Raw genomic sequence first — 24,275 nt, 5'->3', positions numbered from 1 at the left:
CTACAAATTTCATTTTAAAATAACTGGTAAATATTTTAGTAATTATTTCACAAGAGTTTGCGTATATTTACTTTTTAATTGGATAATCGAAGACTTTCAAGTAGAGAAATTTAAAAAAAATTCAACTTTAAAAATGAACTTTTACTAAAAGTTATTTTTTGAAACTTTATTGTTCCTATAAAATTTTTTAGTTATTTCTTGAGGTAACATAAAATAACTATTATATTTTAAATATTTTGATAAACCGTTTACAAACCGTTTCATATTCACTACAACAAACTTTTATAAGCAGGGGAGAATCCAGGATTTTTATTGACTGTAGCAAAAATGCCATAAATATTTTTTGGTCTAAAATAAAAAAAAAAAAAAAAAAAAATCCTCGCTTTTCACATATGCCGAAAGTACGAAAAGTCCAAGTTTGCCGATTGTACTATAGGATTTACATATGACGATTTGCTGGTTTAAACAAGCTAAATTTGCAGACATAATGAAATAAAATTCATCGATAGGGGGTGGGGGAGGGAATCACACACCATTTGCACCAGCCTTGGATGTACAGTGGCTTGTAGTGATACATGAGGTCCCCTACCATTGCTTTCTTCTTTCGTCCGTTTAAAGAACGTTACCTGATTTACGCGACGTTAAAACTATCTAGTTAAACTGAATACTTTTTAAGGAAATGATAGTTTACTTGTTTTTTATGACTTTTAATCATGACTAAAACCCTAAACGAACCCTTATCCTCAGTCGATGTATTTAAATTTAGTTGTTGGTATTCCTATTGCCAGTCAATGTATTTATGCCAAATAATACACAAAACATTATCATATAAATTTATCTATATATTTAAATAAACAAAATATTTGTGGTTGTTAAAATGTTTTGGTCTGCAAAAAAATTGGAAGTTGATATTTGAAAATGAAAACGACAAATTTATTCAAAATTTGTTTAAAATTCAATTTTTTTATTTAATCAAAATTTGTTTTAAAACACATACTTTATTTAATGGCTTACCTTATAAAATATCTGTTAATTAAAATAGACACTTCAACGATTTATATAAATCTATAAAAACAATTTATAAATATTTTTATATTTTTAACAATATACTTCATTAATTCATTACAATAAACTTTTTGTCAAATAATGAAAAAAAGAAACAGGTTTCAAATCAAATAAAAAATAGTAAATAAACGTTTCAATAAAAATATATTGCTTTAAATAAATAAGGAATGCTTTTAAAATCCCAAAATAGCAAACTCCAGGCATATTACAATGAGCAACGATACAATCAACAAATGTCAGCAAATAATAAAAACAAGTGTCAATGAATAAATGTCAACCTAACAAGACAAATTTAATATGGTCGTTCTTTGTTTAAAACAACATAGTTCTTTGTTTGATTTGGGTGTAGAAAGTTTTCAGTTTTTTATAAATAAATATAGGAAAGTATGTTGTGACGATAACACTCAATTTCAATTAAGTAATGCATTAAAGCATAAAAGTATTGAATATGGAAGTCAAATAAACTTTATCTTTAATCAAATTGAAGAAAAGCCATTAAACAGTATTGTCATAAGGATATTTTAATCCACCTATTTCAAATGATTTTAAATATTGACCAAAGTTTAAAAAAATAAAACATTATACTGGTAAAATTTCATATTCGTTAAGCAAATCATAATTTCAAAATACATGCTAATGTAAACAAGAGACTTCCTTGGTTTTGAACAAAACTTAAAAACTAAGTCTAACGATACTTTTCTTAAATTTCTAAATTCTGTTTCAAGTAGTTCTGCAACAGATTTCCTAACATAACATATTTGTAAAAAAAGTGTTTCTCTTAATAGCGTTTTAATCAGCTAGATTATTTCTTCACGTGAATAATTTGCAAAATGCCTTGTGATATGCGTTGATATTTTATGCCTATTTTCTGATTTTTTTTCATGCATAATGCTGTATCGCCAAAATCCAAAACAAACTTTCTTCGTTTATTATTTAAATCTCTGAGAAAGCTTTTTGATCATTATTGAACCTAAAATGTATGCCCACACTTTTTAGATTAAAAAGTGTGGGCATACATTTTAGATTAAAAATATTGTAGTTTTCCATTATGTGAAAGCTAGTTTAATAAAATCACCAGTGTTGTTAACGTTTGAGGTAGTAGAAGTTTTAGGTTGATTAAGAAGAACATTGTGAGTATTATCAGAAACAAAAGATTTTGCTTTTCGAGCCCATTATTTTGTATGTTTTTGATAACGTGGACTAACGGGTGATGCGGAAGTTATCGGAAAAATCCTAATTTCATGATTTGAGCATAATAAATAGTTTTTGTGGTCTTATGCGTAGGCATAAACGTTCTATAAAATATAAACTTTATTATTTGAAACACAATTATTTAAAATGAGGTTGAATGCAGCTGAACGAGAATCCTTTCGAAAGCGACTAAAAATGTTTTTTGTAAATAAACCTAATATATAAAATAAAAAAATCGTAAATCGTTTTGAAAAGGAAGGATTTGCTCGAAGTACAATATATGATAACCTAAAACGACTTGAAACTGTTCAATCGTTTTCTGATAGAAAGCACCCTGGTCGTCCGACATCCTGGACTAGAGAAAAGAAAGCCGAATTGACGAGACTTGTCAACAATCGAAAAGGGGTCAGTCAGAGAAAAATAGGTATTAAATTCGGTGTAAATCAATCGACAATTGGTCGTCAGTTAAAAAAAATGAATATTAAATATCAAAAACGTGAAAAGACTCCAAAATACACTATAGAACAACAAATAAAGGCAAAGAAAAGAAGCAGGAAACTAGTTAACCAACTCTATAACACAAAATCGTTTCTAGTCATCGATGATAAAAAATACTTTTATTTTGCAGGGGACAACGTGCCTGGAAGTTCTGGATACTACACAAACAACAAAAAGACATGCCCAGAAAGTGTTCGTTTTATAGGAAAAGAGAAATTTCCAAAAAAATTATTAATGTGGATAGCCATATCTGACCGTGGTATGTCCGAGCCATTGTTTCGCATTTCCAAGGCTGTAGCGATCAATTTATCAATCTATATTAATGAATGTTTAGAAAAACGACTTCTTCCATTTATTCACAAGTATCATGGAGACTTTAACTATTTATTTTGGCCAGATTTAGCAAGTTCTCATTATTCTAAAGATTCTCTAAATTGGATGGACCAATATGTCTATTACGTTGATAAAGAATCCAATCCCCAAAATGTGCCTCAAGCACGACCAATTGAAAATTTTTGGGGACATTTGGCACAGAAGGTTTACGAGGGAGATTAGCAAGCTTCAACAGAGCAAGTTTTGATTGATCGCATTAAACTAAGACTACAAGAAATTGATTTAAACTTTTTACAGTCGCATATGAAAGGCGTCAGAGCAAAATTGAGATCAATTGCAGATGGTGGTGTTTTTTCATATAAAAAACAACATATTTTTATTAAAAGATAAATGCTTTATTTAAAAAATATATAATAGTAGTTTGTTTTTTTATTTATAAATAAGTTACTGACGTTTTTATTTTGTCCGATAACTTCCGCATCACCCGTTAAAGTCAAACAACAAAAGAGTTCTATCTGTAGTTAACCAAGGTTTTTCATTAAATGTTAAAATTAGATTTTTATCACATTTAATTGCTTTTGCTTCGCTATTTGATTTTCTTACTGATTTAAAAGTTAAACTAAAGTTAAACAAATTTGATCACATAAAAATTAGGAATTTATATGTTTACAGATTTTCACAACATTTTCAATAGAAATTTAGAACCATCAAACATATAACTTGTATTACAAGCTATCATAACATCTAAAATACTTTTCAAAAGAAAATTTATATCAATGGTTTTCCCATAACAGCAACTTCCTGATACAATAACGTTTTTGTAACATACACCTTGTCAAAGGGAACAATAGTTCCTAGTAGAAGTTAAAAAAATAGTAGTAGAAAGTTCCTTTGATACAGTTTTATTAGACAATTCCTATGGGAATCGTCTAATAAAACTGTATCGTAATTTTTAGTTAGAGCTGAGCCTTTAACTTTGGAAGATTTATGATATTCGTGCAGATTCTTCAAATACTAGTCTTTCCATCCTGATCGGAAATGCGTCAATAACATGGAAAGATGTTTATTACATTGATTTATATCTGTATTATAATCATTTTTGAAAGAGAATTTATACCATTGGTTTTCCAAAAACAGCAACTTCCTAATACAATAACATTTTTGTAACATACACCTTGTCACAGAGAATAATAGCAGTAATTTCCTAGTAGAAATTTCCAAATTAATAAAAAGTAGTAGAAGGTTCCATGCAATTTTAAAATAAACTAAAAATCGATCTGAGAGGAAATTGTGCATTTTAGTTTAACCTTTTTGAAGTTTTGATGTCTATCAGATCATATAATAAAGTGTTGCTAGACGTTTTAAAACTCGCATTAGGTAAACGTTCTATCCAACGTGTTTTTTTTTCTTTGTCTTTGGGAAATCTATAAATTTTTTAAAACGTTTTTAAATCGTTTGACTTCTTCAATGATAAATAACTCGTAGAACAGCAATAAACACATTTCACCATTTTTCATAAACATTAACTAATTTCACTACTTTCATAATAGGTTAAATAAATAAACCAACAGACGGTACTATATAATTTAGTCTTTATAATTAAAAAACCTCTTCATTTATTGTTTGCTACCCACTTTATAAAAAAATGTTTTTTTTAATAAAGTGGGTAACGGAGAGTGGATATTTTACAGAATTTCTGTCTTTGCTACACATATATTTTTTATTTTGGTACAGGTTCTCGCTTGATGACTTTAGTCACTACGTAAAACCTCCTTGTTAATAAAAAGATTGAACGTAAATAGGCTCAATATATAAAAAATTATCGGGGGTATGTATAGAGTTGTTTCAAAATATGACGAATTGACTTTTGCTACAGTTGCTACAGTCGATTTGCCATTTTATTTAACTCCCAGTTCAATTTAAGTTGATACGCTTCGAAATGTTTGAAATTGTTTTAAAAATTTATGGGCATGTGAGAAAAAACCCGATAAAAACATGGGTTTTTTAGTAAAGCATTTCATTTTTCCGAATGAAATATTTCTGTAACATAGCCAACTTGGCTCAGATACTGTTTTGAATAAACTTTTGAAGCGCCGCATTTTGATTACTTGTAACCTGCATGTCTTATTTAAATTATTTTTCTCTTTTGCATGAAAAAAAAAAAATATATATATATGTAAAAAAAACTGACTGTAGCATTTGGTACACTTGCTACACCCTGGATCCACTCCTGATAAGTGCATAAGATTTTAATCTAATCTTAATAATAAACAGTTTAACGACGATGTTATTAATGAGATTACATGCAAATATATCAGCTGTATGGTAATTTATTATACTAACTTTAACAAATACAGCAGACGTCATTCACAACAAAGCATTAAGAATGTTTTTTTTTTAAAATAATCTCTTTTCTAAGAACTTATTTACGAAAGTTTAACCTTTGTATTAAGTAAAATGCTAAACACTTATATTAGCATTTTTTTAGTTTTAATGAAAGGTAAAGTTAAAAATATTAGAAAAAAAGTTTAACCTTTGTATTGAGTAAAATGCTAAACACTTATATTAGCATTTTTTTAGTTTTAATGAAAGGTAAAGTTAAAAATATTAGAAAAAAAGTTGAACTCTTCTTTTGTCATGGTGTATACGACTTGCTTAGTTATGGTGTATACGATTTGTTTGTGTATACGACTTGTTGTTTTTGTGGTTGTTGTTTTGGTGTATACGACTTGTTGCTTTTGTTATGGTGTATACGACTTGCTATACGACTACTTAGTTTTTTGAACATTTAGGTCGGGTGAATGAAAAAAAAGATATCACTTTTATTCGCTTTTTTTAGGAGTTCGTCAGCTTTACGTAAAAAAAACATTACTAACTTTGCTCAAACTTTTATCCACGTAAAGCTGAGCAATTATTCGGCGTTTATGGAGTAAATCGCTTAGCGTGAATAAAAGTTTGAGCGAGTTAGCTAATATTCAAGTAAAACTGAACTATTACTCCAAAAACGCTGAGTAAAAGAAATTGCTTTTCTTTATTTTTATTTTTGCCGTGTAAATATATATAAACCGTATGTTAATAACAAGATATATATGTAGCAGGGGCGAGAAGACTAATATGTCTTATTCATCGATTATTATCTTGGAAATTTTAGGCAACAAATATAATGAAAATAGTTTCGTAATGAGGTACTTCCAAATACACCTAAAAATTGTCCAAAGATTTTTTGAAATTAAATTACAAAACGTTGGTGCGTTCACGCTTCCGCCGAAAAAAACGCTTACAGTTAATATTTTTAAGTTCCATAGAGTATACGTATATATATATATATACGTATATAATACATCATTGGAAACTTATACATTTTTAAAATTTTAAAGTTTGAGAAATCTTTTGTATGATCTTGCCACATTTTGACAAATAGTACAATGACAAAAAATACACGCTATCCAAGACATACGACTTATAAAGCAGTAGACGCAGTGTATTGTACAAACATTGACTGACATAGATTGAGATACATACAAATAGTGCCTATAAGCAATTATAGTTTGAAGACTTACGATAAGAAACTTCGCTTAACAAACAAAACTTTTAAATTTAAACTTTTTTAAACTTTTTAACATTTTAAACTTTTAAACGTTTAAAAGTAGTTTTAATACTTTTAAACAATTTAAAGATTGCTATTGCAATCTTTAAATTGTTTGGGCTATTAAACAGTGTTCTGAGTACTATCTATTCTTTGAGTGTTTAATAGCCCAAGCAATTGCTTGGGCTATTAAACAGTGTTCTGAGTACTATCTATTCTTTGAGTCAAGTTCATCAATCTAATTTAAAAATGAATAAAGTCACAAAAACTATAAAACACAAAAAATCATCATCACCAAGTTCTCTAATGACTTTAATGCTCACCACTCTGAATGGCTTGGCTCTAGTGTCAATGATTCGGCAGGCATTAAAGCCCACAACTTTTGCCTTTCTCAATCCCTAACTCAAATAGTAAACTTTCCAACTCGCTTTCCTGACAATCCGATTCATTTACCTTCTCTAATCGACTTATGTCTTGTTTCTGATCCTAATCAGTGCTCAGTTTCCCCACATTCACCCTTAGGTGCTTCTGATCACAGTTTAATCTCTTTAAAACTAATATCTCATTCTTCTTTATCACCTGAATCCCCTTATTATCGAACCTTTTACAACTACAGTAAAGCGAACTGGTATTCTTTCCGTGATTTTCTTCGTGTTGGCCCTTGGGTAAAAATCTTTTGTCTTCCTGTAGACAAATGTGCTTCTTACATAACTTCGTGGATACAGGCTGGTATTGAATCTTTTTTTCCCTCTCGATGATTCCAGGTCAAGCCTCACTCTCCTCCATGGTTTTCCTCACGCTGTGCTGCTGCAATTGCCAATCAAAACCGTTACTTCCATATTTATCAGCAAAGCAATACTCCAGAAAACAGACGTCTGTTTATTACTGCTAGAAACAATTGTAAAAAAGTTTTGTCTAACGCCAAAACCCGCTATTCTAAGGTCATGAAATCTTGTATATCATCTCAAAAATTAGGCTCTTGTGACTTCTGGAGAATGTTTAATAATATCAATAATAAGGGCAAATCTTTAATTCCACCTCTCTTGTATGGTTCAGACTTTTGCGTTCTACCTGATACTGCCAACAAGCAGGTTGATCCATTGCTTGACATTCATATCACTCCAGCGTCTGTATCTAAAATGATTTCCTGCCGAGATTCTTCTACAGCTTGTGGCCCGGACAACATACCTGTTATTGTCTTGCAGAAGTGTTCTCCGGAGCTGTCGTCTATACTCTCAAAACTATTCAACAAGTGCTTATCAGAGTCTTGTTTTACAGCCTGCTGGAAAGCGGCATCTGTTATCCCTATCTTCAAAAATTCTGGAGAGCGATCTGATTCGTCTAACTACCGTCCCATAAGTCTTCTTCCTATCATAAGCAAGGTTTTTGAGTCTTTAATTAACAAACACTTAATTTCTCATCTTGTCTAATAACTTACTTTCTGACCATCAATATGGATTTCGATCTTCTCGTTCTACAGCTGATTTGCTAACAGTAATTACTGATAGGTTTTATCGTGCATTAGATAAATGAGTGGTTAAGGCCATCGCTCTTGACATTTCAAAAGCTTTTGATAAAGTTTGGCATGCCGGTCTTCTCCATAAGGTTTCTTCTTATGGTGCATCCGCCAACATCTTTAAGATCATTGAATCCTTCCTTTCCAATTGTAGTATAAAAGTTGTCCTCGATGGAAAACACTCTTCTTCTTATTCTGTAACTTCAGGGGATCCTCAAGTTCCATCCTTGGCCCTATTCTTTTTTTAAGTTACATTAACGATCTTCCAGATAATCTCACACCTAAGGTGGCATTGTTTGCTGATGATACTACCATTTATTTTTGTCGTGATAAGAAACCAACACCCTCTGATTGCTTGGAGGGGGCATTTGAGCTCGAAAAGAATCTCACTTCTGCTACAGCATGGGGCTCACAGTGGCTGGTGAACTTTAATTCAGATAAAACTCAATTTTTTCAGCCAATCGTTATCGCAATAATTTAGATCTTCCTATATTTATGAATGGTGATGTACTCGATGAGTCATCTGCTCTTCATCTTCTAGGATTAACTCTTACTTCCAATCTTTCTTGGAAACCATATATCAAATCAGTTGCAAAATTAGCATCTGATAAGGTTGCATCTCTTATCGAGCTCGTCACTTTCTTACTTCGAATTCTATTCTCTATCTCTATAAATCTCAAATCTGGCCTTGTATGGAATTCTGTTGCCATATCTGGGGCAGTTCTTCTAAATGATGCTCTTTCTCTTTTAGACAAGGTGCAAAAACGCATTGTAAACATAGTTGGACCAGCTCTTGCAGCCAACCTCCAACCATTGTCACACCGTCGTAATGTTGCTTCTCTTTCTCTTTTCTACAAATACTATAGTGGGCACTGCTCTGAAGAGCTAGCGTCTCTTGTGCCATCTACTAAAATTCATTCTCGTGTTACTCGTCATTCAATTAAGTGTCATCCTTTTTCTGTGACTGTTCCTAAGTGCTCCAAAAACGCTTATTCGTCTAGTTTTTTTCCTTCAAAATCAGCTCTTTGGAATTCGCTTCCTTCATCTTGCTTTCCTTATTCATATAATTTGCAATCCTTTAAGTCGTCTGTCAATCGTTATTTTGCTCTACAATCTTTTTTCTTTCAGTAACTTCCAACTTTATTTAGTGGCTGCCTGCAGCCTTGTTGGAAGCGAAGATGTTTAAAAAAAAAAAAAAAAAATTGTGTTCAATGGTAAATGCTCATTCTGTAGCATTGGTGTTCTAACGGGTGATGCGGTAGTTATCGGGAAAATCCTAATTTTATTATTTGAGCATAATAATTAGTTTTTGTGGTTTTATGCGTAGGCATAAACGTTCTAGAAAATATAAACTTTATTATTTGAAACACAATTATTTAAAATGAGGTTGAATGCAGCTGAACGAGAATCTTTTCGAAAGCGACTAAAAATGTTTTTTGTAAATAAACCTAATATAAAAACAATAAATCGTAAATCATTTTGAAAAAGAAGAATTTGCTCGAAGTACAATATCTGATAACCTAAAACGACTTGAAACTGTTCAATCATTTTCTGATAGAAAGCACCCTAGTCGTCCGACATCCTGGACTAGAGAAAAGAAAACCGAATTGACGAGACTTGTCAACAATCGAAAAGGGGTCAGTCAGAGAAAAATAGGTATTAAATTCGGTGTAAATCAATCGACAATTGGTCGTCAGTTAAAAAAAATGAATATTAAATATCAAAAACGTGAAAAGACTCCAAAATACACTATAGAATAACAAATAAAGGCAAAGAAAAGAAGCAGGAAACTAGTTAACCAACTCTATAACACAAAATCGTTTCTAGTCATCGATGACGAAAAATACTTTTGTTTTGCAAGGGACAACATGCCTAGAAATTCTGGATACTACACAAACAACAAAAAGACATGGTCAGAAAGTGTTCGTTTTATAGGAAAAGAGAAATTTCCAAAAAAATTATTAATGTGGATAGCCATATCTGACCGTGGTATGTCCGAGCCATTGTTTCGCACTTCCAAAGCTGTAGCGATCAATTCATCAATCTATATTAATGAATGTTTAGAAAAACGACTTCTTCCATTTGTTCACAAGTATCATGGAGACTTTAACTATTTATTTTGGCCAGATTTAGCAAGTTCTCATTATTCTAAAGATTCTCTAAATTGGATGGACCAATATGTCTATTACGTTGATAAAGAATCCAATCCCCCAAATGTGCCTCAAGCACGACCAATTGAAAATTTTTGGGGACATTTGGCACAGAAGGTTTACGAGGGAGATTAGCAAGCTTCAACAGAGCAAGTTTTGATTGATCGCATTAAACTAAAACTACAAGAAATTGATTTAAACTTTTTACAGTCACATGTGAAAGGCGTCAGAGCGAAATTGAGATCAATTGCAGATGGTGGTGGTTTTTTATATAAAAAATAGTATATTTTTATTAAAAGATAAATGCTTTATTTTAAAAAAATATAATAGTAGTTTGTTTTTTTATTTATAAATAAGTTACTGACGTTTTTATTTTGTCCGATAACTTCCGCATTACCCGTTACAGAATGAACGAAATGTTTTATTTATTTTCATTTAAATTAGTAGTTATGCTTGTTGACCGCTATTATAGTTAGTATCCATTATAATTTCTTTTAAGACACTGAAAAAATTTAATAATTAATTTGACACGAATAAACGTACAAAATATGAGTACAAAATATTCAGTGCAATTTATGTAAGTTAGTTAGCTTAAAACAAAATTGAATTTACTGTGCTAAAAGACAAAAGATCTTAAAATTGAAATACGCAAGTTACTAAACCTTTTGACCTTTGTGATTATTTGATGTACATTAATATATAGTTTACTCAGGTTAGCTTGACAGTCTTTAGTAAATAATTAGGAGTTATGCTTGTTGACCACTATTATTGTTAGAATCCATTATAATTCTAATAAATTTTAAAGATATCATAATTATAAATTATATAAAGATTTAAATTATAAAATTAATAAATAAATTATAAAATTAATAAATTTAAAAAAAAATTATATAAAAAATTATATAAAGATATAAATTATGATTTTAATAAATTTAAAAGATATAAATCAAGTTTTTCAAGTGTAAGAAAAATAAAAAACTCAATTTTTTCTATGGAAACATTTTTAATAAATAGCAGTTTTCTGCTTTAAGTTTTCAAATGTGCATCCAGAGCTCCAGCATTTTTAGGTTTTTAGGAAATTACAAATAGAAACTAATTTTAATATTTCAATACAGTCTAACCTTTTATTAAAAGAAGTTTACTATCTTTATAAAAAAACGACTTTGAATTTCTCTATAACAATTCGTTGAAGTTAACTAACACGCATATTAAGCAAAATAATGAAAATGGAGGTTTAAAAATGAACTTTAATATTGTCTTAGCTTTGAAACTTTATTTAAACAAAATATACTTTACACTTTACTTTAAGATTGTAAATAAAGCATTGTTTAGTAGGCGCCTTCTCCTCCCCCACCCCCTCCCCCCTCCTCCCTACTCTCTTTTTTTTTTTAGAGGTGAGGGTTTAAAACTTTGCATGGTCATAGCTTTTAAACGTTAAAAGATTTTTGTATGAAATTTAAAACTTGCAAATGAATTTAATTTTAGAATTAAAAAATAATATTGAAAATTTTAATAACTCACTGTCCTCACGTTTGAGCAGAAGATAAAAGTTTTGACGTATTTTCGTTTGAGCAGGAGGTAAACGTTCTATGGCATTTTTGTTTTAGGCCTCTAACAACGCGAGCTTTTAAAATCGTCTTAATCCAGGATAAGCCTAAGCATACTTAAGTTTAGAGTTTCCACAGTACTTGAAAGCTTCATTATAAGAAAGTATCATTAGAAGAAATAAAGATACATACCGATAATGGTAAATATTCTTTTAAAAAATATGATAAACTTATAGTTAGAGAGTTTAGGGAAAATCAAGCGAGAGCTTAATTAGTTCATTATTTATTTATTTTTTTTGTTGAGAAAACTAATCATTTAACAGTGTATTAGAAATATTCTATTTATGAATGAAGATAATATTACACTTAACTCAGAATATAATTCATTACAAAATAAAAATAGGATAATTCTAGATAAACATTCTGACCCGGATAATAATTTTTATAGTAATATCAAAGTATTTTAAAATATTAATACTTTATATTATAACCCTAAATCTGAAAGCGTATTGTAAGGACTAAATGTATATTCATTTTTAATTTTGCATTTAACCAATAGGAGTATTTTAAAAAATTTTGAATTATTTAAACAATTTGTATGCGAGGTTAAATTTAATTTTAAAATTATTATTCTCACCGAGACATGGAGTACTGATGAGTATATCGAGACAAATACAAATTTTTAGCTACCAAATTCTAAAGTGATTCATCAATTTAGAGGATCTGGGAAGAAAGGAGGGGGTTTGTGCGTATTTATAAGTGGTTCTAAATTAAAAAAGATTTGTGCTCAGTTACTAGTGATTGTGAATCACTAGGCGTGGAAATAATAAATAAAACCACAAAAAACATTATCACCCACCTTTTATATAGACCACCTCAGACTCCATAAAACGATTCGTAAATCATATTAAAAACATAATTAAAAATAAATTAAGCGAAAATAAAAGAATTTATTTTTCAGGCGATTTTAACTTTGACCTTAAATGAGTCATTTAAATACGAAAATAAATAATTTCTCTAACCTCATAAATCAAAAAGGCTATATTCGATAAATTAATAAAACCCACGCGAATAACTAAAGAAAACGCATTAGTCATAGATCAAATAGTAACCTACGAATTCAAGTACAAAATAAGAAACAGGAATATTAAAATACAGCATTTTAGCTGCTTTTCACTTCTCTCCGTTAAGCTTGACTGAGTTTTTGTCTGAAATTTCATTACAACAATTTTAAGTAAAGAAATAACGAAAAGTTTACTTAAATGAAACTGATACTAAAATAAAAAAGTTTTGCTTAAAATTTTTATTTTTTAAGACTTTTTTTTAATAATGTAGTTATTAAAAAAAAATCTTAAAAGCCTTAAAGCCTAATATTTACTGTTTTCTTAATTTTTTTACACTGGAAACTTGTTTTTACAACTGCCTGAAAATGTGTACATCGATTTTATTGTATAATTTAATTAATTAATCATCATCATCAACATAAAAAAATTTGATACAAACCTTTTACATTAATAAATAAACTTTGGTAAACTTCACCATATGTTTTGTCGGTAGTTTTTTTATATTCAAGCACACCAGTTAAGTTCATAGAATCATTGGCTCGCAAATTAGTCAAGTTTATTAGATAGCCAGTGCTTGATTGATAACTAGCTGAAATTCTATCATCAAAAATCCTTTTGCCATTTGGCAATACTGCAAACAAATCTGAAGTTAACGCACTAGCCAATGCTATATTTTGATTATTCACCCATTTTATAGCAGTTATTTCTTCACCTGGTAAAATTATAACTTGAGTTGTTATAGTAACGTTATCTCCTTCTTTTAAATCAGTCTTGCTAGCAAAAACATTTAAAGAAGCACACTTCACTAAAAAAAACAAAAGCAAAACATAATCTTATTTTAAATAATTATATTCTTAAAAAATTTAAATTTAGATTATTCGTAAAGAAAATTATAAAATAATAAAAAACTCTTAATAAAATATTTCATAACTTAAGTGAAAACAGTTCTGTACCCAACAATTGTTTGGATGGCAATGGTTCTGAGAATTTTTCAGGACCAGTATCGTCACTCATATTATTTGTTTTTTTAACAATGATTTATTTAAAAATCCCCTACAGCAGATGGATTTTTAAAAAATTTTGTTTTTGTTAGTTGTACATTACATAACTATAATTATATGGTAAACTTTATCAATGTTGCTTACATTTCAGTATGGAACTATATTTACATGGAATGATTTTTATATCGTTAAAGTTAAATTGTCTTATTAGTCTACTTTAAAGTACCGCGTCGTAATTAAATTTAATTTTAAACCACATTTAAATCTTCTCAAACATTAGCTATAACAAAAAAAACACTAATGAAATCTAAAGTCATTATTTGAAAAATATTATATTTTTTTATAATTTTTTAAAACTATTTTATACAAAATACCGCCCTCGGAATTAGTAAAAATGAGGTCAGCAATTGTTTGCTGAACTTAATCTCTTAGAGGTCAGCGTCAGGTTGGCAAAAAAATTTGATACAGAGATTTGACCATAAAACATAGAAGCGAGGTTGGCAATTGCACATCTAGATCGGTAGTTAGGATGGTATTGTTAAATGCTTACCTAACTGCCAACCTAGATGTGTAATTTTAGTTACCAATGATATATTAATAAACATAATTTTTGTTCATAAATAAAACTTATGCCATACAAACTTAGCGTGATTTTGAATTTATTTTTTACAACGCATAGTTTGCATATTGTGCAATAAGCAAACTATGCATTGTAAAAAATTTAATTTAAAAAAAATAGTAAAAGAATATTTAAAAACACTAACTATACTTTTCTACACCTAAAAATAGGTGTATATATGAGAGATCTCTTACAATCATTATAAAGAATGATTACTAATTAGTAATCATTATGTAATAAACTATGCAGGGATGAAATGTAATGAAGAACATTTGTTACTATGCTTCATTACTTTTACATGTAACCAGTTTATTATATTTACAACGCAGTTATTTTATTTATGATGCAGCACTTTTAATTTCTTTAAAGCAAAATGCAAGGCTGTATATAAAACAAGCAAGATATGCAACCTAAACACACAACACAATGAACAATCAAATGTAACAAACAAAAAAGAATTAGTCTTGAATTCCTGGAGAACAGCATCAGCTGGCTAAAAACAGCAACAGCACATGTGCAAATTAAGCGGATGTGGAATGAAGCATTCCACATCCGCTGTATATAAATAATCAATAACAAACTTTTTTTCCCGAAAATACTAGGGATACAGCTAATTATTTATTCATGACATCTGACATGTATCTATACTGCAAAAAGAACAAAATGCAGTGGTATAAAAGCTATACTGCAAGAAGATTCAGCTGATAACTGTTCTTAAGGTAAATATTGGAGAAAGCTATATGTATCTTTAAATTTAGATATTTAATGTTATCGTTTAATTCTATTAATGATATATTTTAGGTGCTGGTGGTAGTCAATCTGATATTTCTGAGGCCTTTTCACGTAATCAACACAGTATGTTTTTTTTATGCTTGCAAAAAAGAAAAAAAAAGAAACTCGATTATATCTATTTATTACACTGAATACAGCTTTTTTCTTGAATTATTAGAATTAGAATTTGATAATAGATAATTTCTATAATAAATGTTTATATCTTAAACTATACTATTTATTACAATAATGAAACTTTTTAAAATTTTAATGTTTGTTGTTAAATAATTTTAGGAAGTCAAAGAGTAATGGTTCATATTAAGAAAAGAAATCAAGGTAGTATTATTTAACCATGCAGCTGTAATTGATAAGCAAGTTTAATAAAAAGGTTATTTTCATAGCCACATATTGTTAAAAACCTATTTTAGCATCAGAACCTTTACTCTGCAATTGAAGGGAATGAAACTTTTTTATTTATTAACTCTTATTTATAATAAAATACTTAAATGTTATTTATTTTTTTATTTAACATGAAAATATATATTTTAGACAAGGTGCTGGTGCATGTTATTTCCTTTTTTATTTAGCATGAAAATATAAGTATGAGACAAAAAAGTTGCGATGGCCATACAGAGGCGATTCTACGGGTGTGTGGAGTGGGGGGAGGGGGAAGGGTGCTCCACCCCTCAAAAAAAGGTGATTTTAAAGTCATAATCGTTTTTTTTACGAATTTAGTTAGAAAGTCGGGTATTTGACACAATTCAGTCGGGTAAATATAAGTTTTAGGGCCCTTATCGAATTTTGGGTTTTCTAAATATAATTAAGATTCTATATAATAAACAATTTAGATTTCAGCCAGGGTGTTTAACTAACAATGCCATTATTATCATTGTTCACAATATATTCAAAGCATTTGACAAAAGTAAGTTTACCCTCGGAGTTTTTATAGATCTTAGCAAAGCTTTTGATATAGTAGACCATAACATTTTTATAAAAAAGACTCAAAAGTTATGTTATTAAAAGCACATATTTAGAATGGCTCAAAAGTTAGCTAAAAAAGTAGAAAACAATACCCCATGCGCATGCGTCATCCGGGGACGTCCTTCGGACGTCTTACGGACATTTAGACGTCCTTAAAATGTCCAGTGGACATCTTCTGGACAATTTGTGTCGACTGGGACATTTCACATGAAGAAGGAAAATCTGATTGCATGACTATAACTTGCGGTGTTACCTAAGACTCAAATCTGGGTCCACTTTTATTTTTTGTTTATGTAAACGATTTCCATAAGTTCTCAAACATTTTAAACTCAGTTTTATTTGCAGATAAAAAGAGTTTGTTTTATTCTAATGGAGATATCAAGATTTTATTTAAAGCAGTAAACAAGGGGTTTTTAAATCTAGCGGAATGGTTTAATGAGAACAAATTGTCCTTAAATTTAAATAAAACTAAGTACACTTTATTTCATAGACTTTACGATAAAGAAAATATTCCATTAAAACTTCCCGACCTAATTTAAGGCAACTCTAAAATAATTAGAGTCATCACGAAAGTTTTTTGGAATAATACTTGATGAAAACGTGACATGGAGACAACACATAAGAACGATAGATGATAAAATTTCAAAAAATATGGGCATACTATACAAACCTATGCATTTATTAAACCAAATTGCTCAAAAATATTATATTCTCACTCATACATTGCTATATAAACTAAGCAGATATTTCATGGTACAGTCCTAATGTTAGTAAAATTAAAGAACTGCTTAGCAAACAAAAACACGCTGTCACAATTATTTCAAGTGCAGGTTGATTCACACATATTAATAAACTATTTAAAAATCCTCACATACTAAATGTTTTTCAGTTCAACTTTTATCAAATTCTTATAATTATGTACTAACTTCAAAATAAAATAACTCCTATAATATTTAGTACACTTTTCAATAAAATTAATCACGAGTACCCTACAAGATTTTCAAATTACAATTATGAGCAATTATATTGCCATCAGAGGACTTTAATAATGGAACACTTTATTAAATAACGAGCTAAAAAGTCGTTCTTCTCTTTTTCTATTCGCACGAAAACTTGTCAACAATAAATTAATTGATTATTTCTTTTAAAGATTTTTTTTTTTATCTTATTAACTTGTCTGTAACTTAAATTTTCTTTAAAATGTCCTCTAAACCTTTTCTTTAATTTTTATATATGATTAATTTTTATTTTGTTTTTACAATTTTCTTTTAATTAAAGTTAGTAACTGATCTTAACATACATGTAAATATTTGTATATAATTTTTTAATGGTTCAAAGTAACTGTATGTTTACCTTTTAATGGTTGTACATGCTTGCAGCTGAAAGCACCTCGTTGCATAGTGATAAGGCAAATATCGTCTTCTTTTAGCCCCGGTCATATAGATTTTATTTATTTAACACGGCATTTTATTATTTCTTTTTTAATGACGAAATAAATAAAAAATAAAATACCATGTTTGATACATAAAAAAATCTTGCGGATGCTTATAATCTTTCGCCTTTCCCGTTAAATTACAGCTCGCCACGTAAAAATTATTCATAATAAGTACTTAAGTTTTATTTATGTAATTTGTCTAATTTTTTGGCAATGCTGCTTAGAACTTACAACACAAAACGTTTACAAAAAAGTTTTCAAAAAGTTCAAAGGTAATACTAAAATGTATTGAATACTTATTTGTATATCTCTTTGTAAAAATCGTTTTAAAAAGGTCATGAACAGTTTAAACAAATATAAATTATCTTAAAAATCGAGAAAATTGATTACTGTATATAATAAAGAAACGTGACGGATAAAATCAAGCAAATATTAATCAATAATTGAAAAAAAAAAAAATCGGTTTAAAACCTAAAACTTGTAATAAAGTTTGAATTTATTAGAAAATATTTACTCTGAAAAAAAAAAAAAAAAAATTATAAAATCCAATTTAATAAAGTTAAAAAAACCGTAATTTCCCAACTAATTTTCAGCTAATTTTTATTTAAAAATAAAATATTTGCATTGTAAAATGTTTATAATAAAACTTTTATTACGAACTTTAATAAAATTTACGCTTACTTTTTCCGATTACAAAAAACATAAGAGTGCAAATGATAAAAAGTCTCATTTTCAAAAATTATCTTTGAAACTTCAATTCTTTTACGTTATTAGCTTAAAGATCTGCTTGTGAAATTGAATTATTTTTTGTGTATATTGTGCAAATGTCAATACAATTGATAATAACTAATAACTAATAATCAAAACAAAGAAGATCAAAAGTTTTCCTTCGCAAAGCCTTAAGTTAACTAAAAAGTCAATAAACGCATTAAGGTTAAACTTTATGGCAATTTTCATTAAATAACGAAAATTGGCGCGTAAAAGTGCTTAAGATCCCCTACTTTTATTTTTTAAATGAAATTAGCTTTATATTTATTAGACGAGCTGATAGACATGTTATGTTAAAGAATAATAGTTGCAATAAATGAGTAACGCCGTTTACGCACGTTTTAAAAATAAAGCAGTAAACTCCAATTTTGTTATATCTCATGCTACAAATAAAGTCGTATTGCTTCAAGCTTATATACTTTTATTCTACCTTATTAAAAAGGTACTAGCTGTCCATATCCTATCATAAGGTACTAGCTGTCCATATCCTACCATAAGGTACTAGCTGTCCATATCCTACCATAAAGTACTAGCTGTCCATATCCTACCATAAGGTACTAGCTGTCCATATCCTATCATAAGGTACTAGCTGTCCATATCCTATCATAAGGTACTAGTTGTCCATATCCTATCATAAGGTACTAGCTATCCATATCCTATCATAAGGTACTAGCTGTCCATATTCTATCATAAGGTACTAGCTGTCCATATCCGTAAAATAGAAGTCATTGTAAGTCTCTTCCATACCGACTATTTTTATACTTATTCTTTATAAAGATAAATTTATATTCTTTATAAAGATAAATTTATATTCTTTATAAATATAAATTTATATTTCATTAAACAGATATCAATTGATTACGCAAAATCATAAGGTACTAGCTGTCGATATTAACTATGTTAATATCGTATTTAGGTAAACATTTAAGTATCTTTAACACGGATGACAAAGGCGTGGCATTACTACTGGTGCTTTTTAAAATTAGTTGAAAATAAAATTAAAATTGTAATAATCAAATTTCACCACTTTCATTAATAACCCCTTTTCCTCAATCAGTAGGAAAAAAAAGAAGTTTATTTCGTAATCATGAGTAATCTAGATTTTAAATTACGCAGAGCTATTACCAATAATAGTTCAGGCTTCATTATTTAGTATATTTATTTAGTGGTGGTTTGAAAGACTATCACTTTCAGAATGTTATAAAATTTCTTTTGATGCAATTGTTTTTATTTAAATACAAGCCAGAATACCCAAGTTCTTTAATAACTAAAACATGACACAGCGAATTGATTAATGTGACATAAAATTGTCAGAGTTGCATTTAAACATTATTGTCTGGCTATGAAGATACACAGAACAAAATAACAACATGTTTAAAAATAGACATGGTTTTAATAATCCACAATGAAGATTGGGGCTTCATTTTTATTTAAAGAGAAAGTGTTTTTTTCTGCCGCCCAAGTGTAATAGTAAAAAGGTACATGAAGAAACAATGATGGAATAAAAGAAAAAAGTAAAAAAGTAATATAGTCAGAAACAGATGGGGAGATCAGCTAACTTAAACTGTCATATTAGGTTTAGGATCATCATGATCACTCCACTACTTCTAATACGTAATCCAGTACAACCTGCACCATGCCCTGCTTTTCTTTAAGATTTTCTAAGCAAATGCTTGGAAAAGTTAACTCAGACTTGAAATACCCCTGTCTTGGAGCTCCTAGTTAAGTAAAGGCTAGAGATGATGTCTTCATAAAAGTACTAATCTTCAAGCCTTCCCGTAAAGCGCGTACGGTCGCACGCCTTGTTCGCACACCTATCCAAAAACGGTCCCAACCTCAATTTTGAGGATCAAAAAAACGACCGATGGGGCATTAATCTGCAAGGTCTCAGGTATCACCAGATGTAAAAATTAAAATCTAATCTCTATAGCCAAAGGAGAAAAACACATTTAAAATTTTATAGCACTTATAGTGCGCTACTGATCGCACTTGGAGCCTCGTTGTAAATCTATTTTGTTTTTTTTTCACTTTTAGATTATAGAGTTTTTAAAAAATATCAAAAAATCTTTACATATATGTGTTGGCTATAACCTGACAAAAAATCAGCTCTTTAACACTTGTGGTTTGTGTACAGGGACCTAAAGTATAGGGTATGGCACTGAGTCTCTTTAAAAAAAGACAACGGATGCTTTACGCTTTTATTCTAACCTTATTATCGACTATGGAAGTTTAAAAGTTTAACAGAATGAAGCCTTGGCTTGTTTCTTTCAGGCAAAAAAAAAAAAAGCAAGATACCTTTTAGTAAAGATATCTTGCTTTTAGTAAAGATATCTTTTAGTAAAGATATCTTTAAAGTGGGAACTTCGCCTTTGAAAAAACGGACAAAATATAGCAGCTTTTTGTGGTTATTATGCTTCTTAAAGATTCAAAGTTACATTAAATAACTAATTTAGTAATAATATCATGTGACTAGTGGATATGGGATTCTATGGTTGTTAGACTTCACATTTGTGTGTACTTTGTCTGCAAAAAGAGTGCTTTTTTTGTCCAAGTTTGTATAAAATATGGGGAAGAAAACACATAGTTAGAGGCATTTTTTCTAATTGTTCTGAATTTAAAACACATAAAAACCTCTTTATTTTTTAGTTGTTAAACCCACAGGTTTGCTTTGTTGTTTTTGTTTAAAATGATTGAACAAATATTGGAAATACACGCAATAATAACAACTTTTTTTAATTTAAATAAGAAACATATCTTAACTGAAATGGGTTTTAACAAGATATAAAACGAAAGAAAATCCCATTTAACCTTAATCTCCCATTGAAAAAACACATTACAGACATGAAATGATTTCCTTTAAAAAAAAATTACTTTATGGTGGTGTTATGATGTTTATTACTTTTTCTTCAAATTGTCGTCGAGATTTTTTTATTCAGCACTTCCAAAATAAGATATATACTTCTGAATAAATTTTTGTAAACTAATGATACTTTATGAAACTATAAATAAATCAATATAGTTTATAATATAAACAAAAATTTCAGACAAGAATATTTTTTATCAATAAATGTTATATCAAGTATTTCTAGAATGAAATTATAATGGCTCTGAGAATATCAAATGTATGCGCAAGAAGTTTTTGTTAGGTGTCCAATTTTTGTTTTTGTTAGGTAACAAAAATTGGACACCTTTTCTTAAACTTAATTGACTTACATTTTTTATTACATCATAAGCTCCACAAAATTTTCAACAGAAACACAATAAAAGTTAGTTACAGCTGCATGCCAAATATTCGATCTATTATTAATTCACACAACCAACAAATTTTGCGCAACAAACTCACCACTAATGATATAAATTGCAACTGCGTTAAGAAAACTGCATGCCCGTTAAATAACGAATGTCTATCAAAAAAGTTGTATATAAAGCTACTTTATCATCACCTAATCCCAGTCTTACGGAAAAATATTACATCGGTATCAGTGAAAACGCTTTTAAGCTCAGATTTGCAAACCACCTTAAATCATTTAATGCAACCAGATATAGAAATGATACAGAACTTTCCAAAGAGATCTGGAAACACAAAGACGCAGGTAACATGCCTATAATTAAGTGGAATATAATTAAAAGATGCCAATTTTATAATCCATCTACAAAAAGGTGTAACCTTTGCATCAGTGAAAAATATTTTATTATGAATTTTGATAGTGGTTTACTACTTAATAAAAAAGTGAATTGGTTTCTGCTTGTAGACATAGGAAAAAATTTTTACTTTCTAACTTTGATACCGGCGATTAGCAAATATCGGATCACGTACACTTGACGTCAGATGCCGTTGCAACGCTAAATTTGTATTTTTTATAACGGTTTTTATTTTATATTTGAATAATATGGCTGATGATTGCCGAATGGCATGAAACTTCAAGTTCCATTATAAAGTTGTATTTTCTCATTTAAAATATTTTAATATTATTATTTGATCTATTTTTTTCAAAAAGATATTGATCACTCTTAAACAGACAATAGTTGTATTTCCAGCAATATACAACATTTATCAATAAATATAAATATATATATATATATATATATATATATATATATATATATATATATATATATATATATATATATATATATATATATATATATATAGGGCCCATGGGTCATATATATATATATATATATATATATATATATATATATATATATATATATATATATATATATATATATATGGGCCTACTTTAAAGTAGTGGAGCCTTGTATCAAATTTTTTAATTCTTTCCAGGCAAACTAGAGCTCTGTGAATTTCAGCATTTGTGTAGTTTTGAATCATCTAAGCAAATCAACTTTTTTCTTGTAAGTAATTAAATAAAACGGAACTAGTATAATCCAAAAAAAGTTATCTTTGCTTTATTGCAAAAAAAAAAAATTTTTTAAGAAAAAAAGTGCCATTAATATACAATGTATATTAACGTATATATAAAATAAGTGCTATGGACCCGCAGATCGTCTACCCTGGAAACAATTTTAACACGCAATTTGAACATCAGGACTACACAAACGTCGAAATTTTCAGAGCTTTGGATTGTCTGGAAGGTAGTAAGACTCCACTACAAAAAAGTGGAGCACTTGCCCCAGTCCCCTATTGTTTTAAGGCCCTGAAAACAATTTTAACGTTTGTTGGTACTACAAAAATGTTAAAAAATGTAGAGCTCTAGTTAGTCTCAAAAATGATGAAAAATTAATTGCAAAATTCTGCTACAAAAAAAGTGGGGACCGTGCCCCGTTATCCATATGTAGAATTATTTCCGTTAAATGATCAGGTCTGAAATTATGAAAAAACGAAAAAAGTTAAAATGATAATTTTTGCCGTTACATAAAATATGCTTGTACCGAAAAAATTCAGACACGTTTCTTTTTTCTTTTTTTTTATTAAATTTCTTAAAATCGCGATCGCCTGTCCAAATTTGAATATGATTTACGCTTTTTAGGTGAAATAAATATCATAGTTTAATAACACGATCTGTTCTAATTGTTTATTGGCAAATTTTCTTAATTATATGCTCTTTCTGAGTCGAAATTCTTGTATTTTTTATGAAAATTGATAGAAGTATTGTATTTTGACAACTATATATAGTTAATATACGTCAGAACCAATTAGAACCAGGATCTATAGTGGGTAAGGCACTTTTTGAAAAGATTTTAGCTAAATTCATGTTAACGTCGATGAGCGAAAGTGATCTAAAGACTCCAAAATAGTTTTCTTTAGATTCACTATTAGAGGTAGTAAAATAATCTTAAAAAAAAGAAAAGTTTCGTCTTTTTTTTGCTCTTACCTTCTTATATCTGTTTTTAGATCCCATATTATAATAATATTATCAACATAAACTCTTAATAACACTGGTGAACTCAACAAGATATTTTTAAAAGCAAAAATTACTAAGTCAAGTATGTGGTATGATTTTAGTACTTTTGGCAAATGGTATTTAGCTCGGAATTAAATTAACAGTGTAGATAACAACCTGGTTAAGATGCAGTAAAATTTGTGAGAAAAACTGTTCAATACTTAAGGAGAAAAAAGGTTACAACTGTCGCTGAGGCCGTTGTTGTGGAATTTTATAAAATTTTAGAAGTTTGCCCCTTTTTAAAAAACAAAATTAGGCTAAGTTATAAAACTTTTATACTATTGTTGTAAGTTACTTTATTGTTTATAAAGGTTAAACATTCCACAAATACGAAAAAAAAAA

General features: G+C 28.9%; 1 protein-coding gene across 4 annotated transcripts in view; it reads right to left on the bottom strand.

Moving 5' to 3' along the window:
- LOC136085974 (uncharacterized) overlaps positions 1-18,602 on the bottom strand; it is an 81,867-nt gene extending 63,265 nt beyond the window's left edge. For 2 of the 4 annotated variants that reach the window (XM_065808059.1, XM_065808058.1), the window contains exons 1-2: positions 18,439-18,593; positions 13,390-13,755 (exon numbers count right to left, since the gene is read on the bottom strand). In XM_065808059.1, coding sequence (XP_065664131.1) covers positions 13,390-13,755; positions 18,439-18,487 — 415 coding nt within the window. In that variant the 5' untranslated portion in view covers positions 18,488-18,593. Of the gene's footprint in view, positions 1-13,389; positions 13,756-18,438 lie in introns of all 4 variants that reach the window. The other 2 variants (XM_065808057.1, XM_065808060.1) reach the window with 2 other exon arrangements.
- Between the last annotated feature and the right edge of the window lie 5,673 nt (positions 18,603-24,275).

The sequence above is a fragment of the Hydra vulgaris genome, chromosome 10, assembly GCF_038396675.1.
Source record: "Hydra vulgaris chromosome 10, alternate assembly HydraT2T_AEP".
NCBI classification, from domain to species: Eukaryota; Metazoa; Cnidaria; class Hydrozoa; order Anthoathecata; family Hydridae; genus Hydra; species Hydra vulgaris.
Note: the sequence above shows the minus strand (reverse complement) of the source record. Positions and strands in the feature narration are given on the sequence as shown.